General features: G+C 44.4%; 1 protein-coding gene across 5 annotated transcripts in view; it reads left to right on the forward strand.

Annotated features, from left to right (window-relative positions):
- The window catches only part of SYTL2 (synaptotagmin like 2), a 119,176-nt gene that overhangs the window by 70,925 nt on the left and 35,835 nt on the right, over positions 1 to 12,416 (forward strand). For all 5 annotated transcript variants that reach the window (XM_065936931.1, XM_065936935.1, XM_065936934.1 and 2 more), the window contains 2 exons: positions 10,943 to 11,024; positions 12,174 to 12,288. In XM_065936931.1, coding sequence (XP_065793003.1) covers positions 10,943 to 11,024; positions 12,174 to 12,288 — 197 coding nt within the window. The remainder of the gene's footprint in view (positions 1 to 10,942; positions 11,025 to 12,173; positions 12,289 to 12,416) is intronic.

A 12,416-nucleotide genomic window follows, 5' to 3' on the forward strand; every position in this document is an offset into this window, starting at 1 on the left:
TATCTTATCACCTGACCAATCAAAATGCACATTTGTACATCCTTCCTATGATATAGCTGATTATGAGGCTATGTTGCCTCCAACTTTTTCAACCAAGATGATTTGTTTTTAGATATTTAAGGATCTTCCCATTGGTATCTGTCTACTGGAGGTATAGTTATTACCCTTTGGTTGAAGGGCAATTACATTTTATCTCTAGTTCCTCAGTGAAGACAATTGAATCAGAATCTCCAAGTGCAATGAAGTCAGTAAATTTGCTGATGGGACAGTCACTGAGTCAGGGTCCAAGATTGAGACACCTGGGAAATGGGGATGTTATCAATATAATTTGTGGGCGAGAGAGTGGGTCTATTCTATAGGCACCAACAGGCATTTCAGAGTCAAATATAAGTATTATGTTATATGGATAATGGAATACTGAGTCTATTAAGGTACCTGTTGTTTATCCATTTCCCGTTTAGAGAGGACTCACTTTGTTTTCTAAGGTGGTAGGTGGCACCATATCCCCCCCACTCCCACCCAGGATGATCTGTGATGTTCTATCAAGACCCTGATGCTGGAAAAGATTGAAGGCAAAAGGAGAAGGGGGTGGCAGGGGATGAGAAGCTGGTTAGACAGCATCACCAACTCAATGGACATGAGTTTGAGCCAACTCCAGGAGATAGTGAAGGACTTCCTTTCCTTTTCCCAGGAACTCATTTCATCTTAAATGGCCTAAGGGACCAAGGTGCCATGGTCCTTAGAGCTTGACTGAGTTTCTTTACGACCACGTGGCCTGGTGGGTACCCACCTACCTTTCCCAATTTGAGGCTGTGAATAGTGTCCACATTTGTGTCTCTGTTATTGGTTACATTTCTTGGATGACCTCAGACACATCTTTGAGATTTCATCTGTATGTACCACAGGACCAAGCTGTCTCACCAGGGTGATATGAGATGAAATGTAACCAAGAGGTCCCAAGAGGTATGGGTACCACTTGGCATTTCTCAAGAAGAAAGAAAATTGGCAATCTGCAGGTGGCCTTATATTAGGTCGGGAATCCCTGATGGCTCACATGGTAAAGAATCTGCCTGCAATGCAGAAGACCCGAGTTCAATCCCTGGGCCAGGAAGATCCCCTGGAGAAGGGGATGGCAACCCACTCCAATATTTTTACCTGGAGAATTCCATGGACAGAGGAGCCTGGTAGGCTACAGTCCTGGGGTCGCAAAGAGTTGAACATGACTGAGCAACTTAACGTGTTGTTATAACACAGATGAGGTAGGCCAAGAAGACAGGAAGAAGCATGTTTGATGTGTCCGGCATACTTTGCTCGTTATGTGGCGTGAGTGGTGAGCACCCAGAACTGTGGCAGGAGCTGTTATTTACTTCCTTCTCTCTGTGTCAGAAACTCCTGCTTTATTCAGCGTCAGGTTCCAGCATGCTTCTCACCGATACTTTAACCTTTGGGAACTGGGTGTGTGAAGTATATTTTGGGGCCCGTACTTTTAGACTAAATGAACTTCAATAGAATGACTCAATACCTGTCAATATTTTCTTAGTCAGGAGTCCGGGAGCGTGAGGCAATCCTGACTGGGTATTGCAGTTTCTGAAGGATTTTTTTTTTCCCCTAATAAGCTCTGGGGAAAGAGTCCTTCTTCTGTTGTGGGCACAATTCTGAGCGCTTCTGTTTGTGAGTAATTAACTCATTGTGGGTATTCAACGTGTATTCAAGCATGAGAAGCTACCTTCGTTCCTTAGGAACTGGTCTCGTTTGCATCTGTAGCCTGAGGAGGCAGAGAGGGCTCTGATGAATAGAGCGGAGCAGGGGATGAGGTTCCCTTTCGAGAGCCAAAGAAAACTCCAGGTGCGCTCAGCTCTGGTTCTGACTGCTGGTCTTTAGCAGGGTAGTACTGGCACAAACAGTGGGAAGGACTGGTGTTTGGGATTTAAGTGTTTTCTATTTCTAGTTATCACAGATTGAGCCCTTTAATAAAATATAATAAAAATGAATACTCGGAACGTAAAATACAGATAACAACAAGGGCATGCAAAACATAAGCCCACTGATGGTGTACTGTGGCGTCTCAGCAAATTGCTGTAACTGATTCCAAATGCATACTCTTGATGTCTGTACCTGCTGTAAACCAGTAACACACAGTTCACATACTGGCCCTGGTACAATGGTCTGCACTTTGATAGCACATCGTGTCCCTCCCCCCAAATAATTGTGGGACAGGCACGCAATAATCCCCCGGACATGGCTGAGCCATGATGGGGAGCAGAGGATGGAAATGTGAGAAATTTCATGTGCGTCAGATCCTGCCTCCCCAACCAGGATTAATGTGTGTTTCCTGGCTATAGAGGTAGGCCTGCTCTGGGATGAGAAGCCCCTCTATTATTTGAGATGACATGTTCTGTGAAAAAAAGTTTGGGTGCTTAGGGAATCACGGAGAGTCTGGTAGCCTCTCGACTGACCAGGGCCTTACCTGTCCCCACTCTTGGTGCTACTTTGGTCTGAAAGAGCCCAGAAGTGGACTGACCTGTTTGGCTCCCCTCTGTCTCTCCAATCTCTTCCACTAAGACTGTCTCTCTGAGGACTGGTCCCTCGGGTAGCTTATAGCATCTTGGTTGAAAGTAAAAAGTAAGAGCTTAGTTGCTCAGTTGTATCCAACTCTTTGAGACCCCATGGACTCTAGCCTGCCAGACTCCTCTGTCCATGGAGTTCTCTAGGCAAGAATGCTGGGGTGGGTATATGGCCACAAACAGGGTCAGCCCAGACCTCTAAAAAAAACGAAAAACAAAAGCAAGAATTTCTCAAGTGTGTTCTAAGCTTCCCAACTCTTTTCTTCTCCTGGTTTCTCCTCCCACACTCTTTGCCCTCCCACATCCTTCAGTTCCCTTGTGGCCTCCTCCTTTCTCCTTGGAAAGGTTCTAACCTGCATTCTACCCTAAGGCTTACTTAAATTTTTAATAACTTAAGCCAGTGTGGATGAAAGTTTTGAGCTTCTTTCCTTTTCTTGGTTGTTTTTAAAAGCTTAAAGAATTACTCTGAGAATGTATCCTGATAAGGTGCAGAACCTTCAACCCAGAAAGCAAGTTCCTAGGTGCAAAGGAGGTTATTTTAGAGGCAGTGGGCATCACATGAAGGAAGTGGTAGCCTCCTCTGACTGTATATAAACCAGTCCTAGTAACAGATGACAGTCAGTAATAGGTCAATGACTGCTATTGTTGGAGCAGAAGTAACAGGGGGTACTGTGTGCCAGCCTGAACCACAGGCAGAAGAAATAAGAAGTCACTTGAAAGGCTGTCTAAGAGTGAGAAGGTAGAGAAAAATAGGACAAAGAGAAAGAGGTATGAATAGTGAGGATAGAGCCATTAATGCCTATGTTGGCTCAGTTTACTTTTAGGATATTTCTTGGAAATAAAGTGTTTAAATATTCTTGTTTGCAGTTGATTGAAAAACACTGATTTAGCATCTTGCTAGCACCTAGTAGAATAAATCATTCTGTAGGGTTGCAAATTCCTTCTCCATGTAGTCATTTGGTCAGTTGGTCAACAGTTGTTGAGTATTTGTTGTGCACAAGATGGTAGCTAGAAATTCAAAGTGGAATAAGATATGATCCCTGTCCTTGAGGAACTTATTCCAGAAATAATTATATTTAAGGGATTTCTTGAAGGACCAGAAGGATTCTGTTAGGGAGATGACGAGAGAGGACAGGACAGGCAGAGGGGATGATGTGTGAGTCTGGATCGGCTTGGCATCTGGAAGGGTCTAACATAGTGGATGTATTGCAGTTATCAATTGCTAGTTATCTCTTGAGTGTTCTATCAACACTTCAAATTTCTTCTAAACTCATCTCTAAAATTCTGTTGTATGTTTCCTCTTTTCTCCATTCCCTTAATTAGGATTTCACCATCTCTCACCTAAATTTCTGTTATAATGTCCTTATTGAATTGAACCTGTTGTATACACAGTTACCAGATTGTGACTCTAAAAAGTAAACTGGATCATAAAGTCATTTGGTGGTTCCTTGTGACTTAAAAGTGAGTCTAGCCTTTTTTGGTCAACATTTAAGGCTCTTCACAGTCTGGTTCCAACTACTACTTTTAGCATGAGCGCATGTGTTAATCAGTCAGTTGTATTCGATTCTTTGTGACCTTATGAACTATACCCCACCAGGCTCCTCTGTCTGTGGAATTCTCCAGGCAAGAATACTGGAGTGAGTAGCCATTCCCTTCTCCAGGGGATCTTCCTTACCCAGGGATCAAACCTGGGTCTCCTGCATTGCAGGCTGATTCTTTACTGTCTCAACCACCAGGGAAGAGAAGTTCTCAACTGTGACCTGTATGTTATAGTTGCGCAAGGAACTTTTAATAATCCAGATTCCCACGACTAGGTATCACTGTGTTGCTCTCTTGGGTTGAGGACCTGGGTCTCGCTCTCCACCATCCCCCAAGCTTCTAAGAATATATCCAGCACATAGTTGGTACTTGGTATCTATGGACCAAGTGAATGAATGTTGTTCCCTGTCTTACTGTCGTCCATCACTTATTGCTACCTGACATTATATTACATATTCATTTTTGTGTGTTTGTTGTCCCCTCCCCTCAGCTGCATGAGGAAAAAGACTTTGTCTACTATTGCATTTCATTTTGTTCACCACTCTCTTCCTGGAACAGACAACAGTGCCCAACAAATGTCTTGTGGAATGAACAAATGAATGAGGAATATATGGGAAAATATATTTTTAAATTTTTAAAAAGAGAAAAATAGATGGAGAGTGAGAGATGGATTGACTGAGAATAGTTGATGATATAATGAATTATTAAATAGAGAATAATGGTGAAAGAGGGGTTAATGGGTAAACAAATGAGTAATAAATAATTGAATGAAGTTCTTTGGACCCCAGGGATCCAGTAGAAAAAGAGACTAAGAGAGCGAGAAAAAATTTAAGCTACAAGGTAAGAATGGCGTTGATAACATCCAGGTTTTATTGGTTTGCCAAGACTGCCTCACTTCAGACATATCACCATGAGCTCTGGTGATTATAAAAGCTGGAGGAGACTTTGAGGGCTATTCTCAAATTTGGACAACCACAAGTAAGGAGCATTCAGGATGGAGAAGTAGAAGGCATGGAGGTAGGAGGGAGCTTGGCTGCTGCAGGGGCTGTGATGCCCATTAATCAAAAATATCCCTGGAGAACATCTCCAAAATGAGTTCAGGGAGAACAGGATAAAGACTGTACTGTGGTGTTTCTTTCCATGACAAATTTTCCTCTGGGAATTTTCCTATGAAATGCTGTGAAAGTGATGATCTTTCTTGCAAGTGAAAACTGTGCACCCCCACCTTTCTTTGTTTTTGGTAGAATTAAAGTGCTATTTCGTAGTAAGTTAACATAGTGAGCCAAAAATGCTCATCTTTGAGCTTCATCGCCTGTGCTTCCATGATGCTCACTTCTGACACCCCTCTTCCTTACCCTGTGTTGAATGGGAACCAACCAGTTAACACCATGTCTTCAGCTCTGAAATAGTATTGTTTTTTCCACTAATGCTCTTTTTCCTGGAAAGCTTTTGTTTGTATATATCTATCTCCCTCTTGCAGAGGGATTAACTACTTGCCTTAACCCTCTATAATAAGATCAATGTGAGGCACTTCACTTGCTCCCAAAGGCAGGGTAGAGATGAGCCAAGCTGTGGGACAATGCATTTGATCTTTTGTTCTTGGACTAATTGCAAATCCAGGGATGTGAATGTTTCATTTCTTGGAGGCCTGCCCTACAGAATCACTCATATTGAGCTCTTAAAATAATCCTGCTAATCCTACAGAATCTTAGATATACCCAAATTAGTCGTGAGGGATAGTTTCACTCTGACATCAGTGTGCCTTATGGATGGATGGGAATGTTTGTGTTAAATAAATCTGTAGCATGAACTGGGGTAGAACCAGAGAAGTAATATTTTACTTAAAAAAAAAATACTGACTCGAAAGGCTGGCATAGTATATTTGTGAATCTGCTTCACTCAAGCCCTGAGCCATTTCTTCATGTGTTTTTTTTCATATGTTCAAGCCTCATTGAGTGTAACACGTGTTAGCACAATGCTGGGTGCCAGGCACAGCATTAACATCTAAGGAATTCACAATTCGAAGGGAGAAATTGGCAGCAGCAAGAAACACAGGGAGAAAAATCACTTGAAAAATTTGCTTCTGAGTCCAGACATAGTTAATATTTATTCTGAAACATACCTCAGAAGAGAGTATATCCATTGTTATTTTTAACTGCTTTACTTATTTTTTTTGTTTTTTGGTTGCACCACGCAGCCTGTGGGATCTTAGTTCCCCAACCAGGGATTAAACCTATGCCCCCCGCAGTGGAGCGCAGAGTCCTAACCCCTGGGCTGCCAGGGAATTCATTTTTAACTGCTCTGGAGGGAAAGGCTGGTTAAGGTTTAAAAGCTTCAAAGGTTGTTGCATGTGCTTGGAAGTCCTTTACGGCTGGATGTAGAAGCAGATGGGCTGTCTCACTGCCCAGGTGATATAGTTCTAAGACTGCTGTGAAGGCCTTCTTCCCCACGTGTCCCAATCAGAATACCTAACATTCTTCTTCTTTTAAATCTTCAAAGACTTGTGTTAAAATGCAGATACTTTTCAGAGCCAAACTCTAACAACAATATCATAGTCTAATATTTTAATAATCTTCTTACAGAAGTAAACCACTTTTGGCTTAGTGCTGTATCTAGTATTGAGGCATCCCAGGTGGCACAGTGTTAAAAGAATCTGCCTGCCAATGCAGGAGGTACAAGAGACGCGAGTTTGGCCCCTGGGTCAGGAAGATCCCTTGGAGGAGGACATGGCGACCCACTCCAGTATCCTTGCCTGGAAAATTCCATGGACAGAGGAACTTGGCGGCTACAGTCCATGGGGTTGCAAAGAGTCAGACACAGTTGAGCACGCACACGTGCATGTCTAGTATGGCAGGTTGTTTTTGATGGGTGCCTGAGGTCAGAAATTACAGAGCTCAAGGTGTGAGCTTTGGCTTGCTGTATAGTGTTAAGAACGCATCACGTAGAAGGTATTCAGTGTCATATTATACAGGACACGCCCTAAGAAATAGAAATCATCCCTTTGAGAGGGCTTGTGAGAAACAAAAGACACAGTACGTGGCTGTAGAGAGACTGTGTTCTCTTAGGAAAAATAATGCTTCCCTTTATGAATATTTAACCACCTGATTTCAAATAGCACCAGGCAAGGAGCAAATCCCAGTTCCAAGTACCAATAAAATGTGTGATAAGATTTGAGACAATGAGACCCACTGCCTTCGGGCTGATAGGCAAGCAGCGCCCAAGGGAGGTGAGATTTGGACCAGGCTTGGCGGCGAGAACGAGCACGTGGGTCAAAAAAGCAGAGCCAACGTTTGAGGGAGGGGTGGGGGTGGGTTGGCGGGGACCGCAGAGAGGGGCAGGGAGCCAGGTTTGGCATGGAGGTCAGTGGGCAGGAGGGGTGGGAGGGTACAGGGTGCGGATGGTGGAGCATCTCCAGTTCCTTCCTGAGGATCCCAGAAAGGTAACGAGCAAGAGAGGGATGTGACCAGTCTTGTTTCAGACCATTCTAGCTTAGAGGTGGAATGCCAAAAGGATGAGGAGAGTGGAACTTCGGTGTCCAGAGGTCGAATGTGAGGCTCATACAGATGACAGGGAGGAGTCAGGAGGGGTGGAAAGGAAGCAACAGATGTGAGAGTCACTGAGAAGTTAGAATCACCCCGTCTTCATTCCAGCCCTCTTGCCGTAAACCACAGCTTTACTAATTTGAGGAATCAGTGGAGTGGAGCCCAGCCTTCCAGTGCCTGTCTCTGGAGTCAGGGTCAGGCACCTGGTTCACATTCCCAGCTCTTTCGCTAACTCAACCTCTCTAAGCCTCAGTTTTCTTGCTAGTAAAATGGGGAGAAGGGTACATCCCGCAGAGGGATGTTGCAAAGGTCAGCTGAGAGTAGGATGGTTGCTGTGTTGTATTCCTTGAGGGGCACAAAGTCGGAGCGTAATCGAGGAAGTAGTTGCATTTTTCAGAAGCATCTTGAGGCATAAAACTCTCGTTTTAATTTTTTCTACTTAGGCGGACGTGTGAACTGTAGTTAACTAAGTACCCCACCCTCATCCCGTTTTCTGCTATCCCGACCACCGGAGAACCCAGTGAATACTGTTTCTGGTAGTTCCGTGTCTGATCACACGCACCGAACGCATGCTTTTGGTTGCCTTCTTTCTTTCTCATTGTTGAGAAAGAATTTCTCATTTCTTTCTCTCTGTTGCTTTCTGAATAGCAGGAACAAAGACATATTGTTTAAAATGTAAATAATATGCCTCGTTGTAGTTTGGCAAACCACAGATTGAAAAGAAAAAAAAACAAAAAACCGCGGTCACCTGCGTGTGCCGCTGCCTTCCCGGCACTGGCTCCCTTGGCCTTCAGCCGTTCAGCCCCTCACTCACCAGCTGTACCCCAGACACTCTACACGGTATTGCAAGGAAGAGAAAGATGGCCCAGATGCTCTTGAGGGGTCTCTCTGGCTACTGTGAGAGAGAAGATTCGCAGGCATGGTGGGAGGTTGCATCGCTCATCATATGGCTGCATGAAATCCATAGCTGCGTAGGGCGTGGTAAGGGAGAGGTTGGTTTCGTCCCTGGGCAGGCGGGGACCACATGATGTGCAGCGTGGGGTGGTGGCTGGGGCTGCAGAAGTGGGGTTTCCAGGGAGCAGAGGGAGGAGGCTGCAGAGACGCTGCCTGTCCTTTGTTCCTGCAGGGAGGGAGAGGGAAGGGAGGAAGATGGCAGGAGAGGAGGGCGGCCTTTTCTCAGGTCCTGCAGTTATGCGACTGCATAGTCACATAGTCACATAGTCATTCAGTCGTGTCTGCCTCTCTGTGACCCCACGGACTGAAGTCCTCCAGGCTCCTCTGTCCGTGGGACTCTCCAGGCCAGAATACTGGAGTGGGTGGCCATTCCCTTCTCCAGGGGATGTTCCCGATCCAGGGATCAAAACTGGGGTCTCCTGCTTTGCAGGCAGATTCTTTACTGTCTGAGCTAAGAGAGATGATACAGAGCACTCTGAGAAAATGAACACGGCATCTGCTACAAGCTTCCTCATATCGCTCGCTGGCTTCTTAAAGTGACACTCAAGAGACGTGGCTTTCTAGTCCTGAGCTGTGGGCTGCTTTTACTGTGAGGTCTGTCGGTGACCAGAGTCCTTTTTTCCTGTTGACTGATAGATAACTTGATTCATGTTTGTGCTCACCTCTTGCGAGAACAGAGGCCGTCTGCCGTGTGTTTTTATATTAGCCTTAATTCTGGCTGCATTGTAAGTTCCCACCCTTGTTCCCTGCTCTTTCGCTCCCCACCCTGCCCCCACCCCAGGTTCTCACATCCCTGTGTTCAGGCTGTATTCCACATACATCTGCATCATCTGCTGTAATTCCTGTCTGCAACAGTGAGGAAGGTAACACGAGGAAGCATGGCTTCCTCAAGGGTTCAGCCTGTTCCTGGGACTCCCTCTCCATAGAAACATCAGTCCAAGGGAAGGAAGAGGGAAGCAGCAAGAGCATCCAGGCCACGAGTGTAGAGACAGCAATCTTGGGCAAGGCTCTCTGGCCATGGGGCAAAGTGCTCCCCTTCCCCACCCCCAGTTCCCTAGCTTCCTGGTGAAAAGCCAGCACCTTCTGGGGTATTTTTCCAAGTCCTTAACTCTGTGATGCCACTAGGGGTTTAACCAGGGTAGATTTTAACGAGGCACGGTGCTTTCAAGCTATAGTGACCTCACCTCTTCTGCCTTGAGCCGGGGCGGCTGGAGCAGGAAGCCTGAGCAGGTGGTGTTCCTCGCTTTCCAAGGCCACTGTGCCCTTCTTTGTCCTTCTTACTCAGTCACCATGGGAATGGTGGTTCAGGAGGGAGCAGCTCAGCTCAACTTTTCCCCATTAACACTCCCTGCACTCTCACCCCAGGGCTGCCTGGCCCCTGGGCTAGGGAACCAGGGTCTGGAGAGTCCTCCCCTCTCCTCTGGGCCAGCTGCAGGCTTCTGACCTCCCACCATCCTCTGACTGCGCCCCTGGCCTCACTCCTCTTGTATTTGAACGAGAACTCACCTGGCCAGCCTGGAGAGTTGGGGGAGGACTCCCTGTGAGTTGCCCCATCCACCATCCTCCCAGCACAGCACCTCCGTCTGCTGTTTCTTCTCTGTCATTGCCCAACCCCTTGTCTCACCTGAGTCTTCTCTTCAGCTATTTTTTTTTTTAAAACATTTATCTGGCTGTGTCAGATCTTAGTTGCGGCACTGAGGATCTTTGTTACGTTGGGGGGGGGGGGGGGGCGGGATCTTTCCTGATGGTGCACGGACTGTCTGGGCTCAGTAGCTCTGTGGCATCCAGGAGCTTAGTTCCTTTCCCAGGGATCGAACCCATGTCCCCTGCATTGCAAGGCGGATTCTTAACCACTGGACCACCAGGGAAGTCCCGCTTTAGCTATTTTCTACCTGAGTTAGACTAAGCAGTGCCATTCTAGTCCTGGACCAGAGAATCTCTAAAACACTTTGGAGCCTTATTTCAGCAAGGGTGTTCCCTTCTTGAGAACAATTGCTCACTTTCTAGCATCTGCATCTGATGTGAGGTCCCGACTTTGAGATGAGTTTATTTGTACAAATTTCAACCATGAACCTGCTATGTGCCTGGCATGGTGATAAAATCTTCAAGGCTTCTGATGGGTGGTTTTGCCTTGTCTCAGGCCTGTCTTTCATACCTGTTTTCCCATTGTCTTTGCTTCGCTGCTTAATCATCTCTCAACTCCAACTCCCTCTTCCTTCCTGGCAGTTTGATTTTACAAACTTCCTCTCCTATCCTGCCTTAATAGCTTCTGGCTTCAGAGGCATGATTTACGCTTCCTCAAAGGGTAAGGTTTTATTCTCTGAATTATTGTTTCTTTTGCAGTTCCAGCGTGGTAAATCCAGCGTCCACCATGATTGATGCATCCCAGGAAAACACAAGAAAGTCAGCTATATCTCCAGCCAAGGTAGATTGAAACTTGGACTTTGAAAAGCTCATTTGGGGCCAGAATGCCATTCTCTTATTTTATCAAAGTACCATGAAAAAGGGGAATTTGTAGTACTTTTTTCCCATCAAATATAGATAATTTTTACTATTTAATATAGGAAATCACTCTTTTGGTGGACCTAGACTTTTTACCCAAGAATAAAAAGTCTGACACTATTGGGGGCTGCTTCATATGCTTTTAAGCATATGGCATGTGGCTTGTTAGTTCCATGACAGTCCTTATTCCTATTCATGACTTCCTGAATCCCTGTCAGAAGTCTGCTTGTGGGAGAGGATTTTTGATATATGAAACTACAGATAGCAAATATTGATTTTCAGTCTTATGTTCATAAAGAAAAATATTTGGAGCAGGGATAACTTAGTTCAGGATTAACATATACACACTACTATATATAAAATAGATAACCTATAGCACAAGGAATGATACTCAATATTTTATAATAACCTATAAGGGAAAAGAATCTGAAAAATATGTATGTAACTGAATCACTTTGCTGCACACTTGAAGCTAACACAAAATTGTAAACCAAGTATACTTCAGTTGGAAAACAGAACTCTATTTATTGATATGCTTTCTGACATTAGAATTAATGATCATATTAGTGACTATGAAGCACTTCAAGATACCTTTTAAATCCTTATAGGAAAGGTCAGTTGCAATTATATTTAGTCCGACTTTAACCCATCACGGTGAGTTTCTCGTATGCTAGAAAGAGCGCTGGTGTGAATCTGCCCTAATTAGAGCCTCAGGTTTACCCTGACCTGCGACCACCTCTTTGATGTGTTCAGGCCCAGGTTTTCTTGCCTTTGTAAAAATCTCACCTCTGTGAGATTAGATTTGAATGGCTGGTCTGGTTTAACTTTGTAAGACTCCAGAATTGAGTACATTTTACACAGTTTTGTTCTGATTTTTTTTTTTTTTTTTTTGGCCTGGCATATATGTGGTGATTCTTTCCTGACCGGATTAACTAGGACCATCATTTTTCAAACATGCCAGATAGAGTTTACTGGTTAAAACTATTAACTATTGCATATAATAAGCATTTGCTGACACTGAGTTGCTGTTATGACATATAAAATGAATTTAATAAACAATATTTTTCCCCAGCAAAGGAAGAATCCGTTTAATACCTCCTTGTTGCCAGAAGATCACTTATCTCAACAAACCAAAAATGAGCAGTCAAAAAATGGAAAGACTGGTTTCTTTCAGACTTCAAAAGAGGGTAAATATTATTTTTATTGAGCTAGATATTTTTATCTTTGTTATCTGTGGACTAAGGGAAATTCTCAGAGTTCCTTTAACTAAAATAGCTTTCAAGGGAAAGTGAAAAATTGTGATGGTTTTCTTATT

Source organism: Muntiacus reevesi, chromosome 5 (genome assembly GCF_963930625.1).
Source record: "Muntiacus reevesi chromosome 5, mMunRee1.1, whole genome shotgun sequence".
NCBI lineage: Eukaryota > Metazoa > Chordata > Mammalia > Artiodactyla > Cervidae > Muntiacus > Muntiacus reevesi.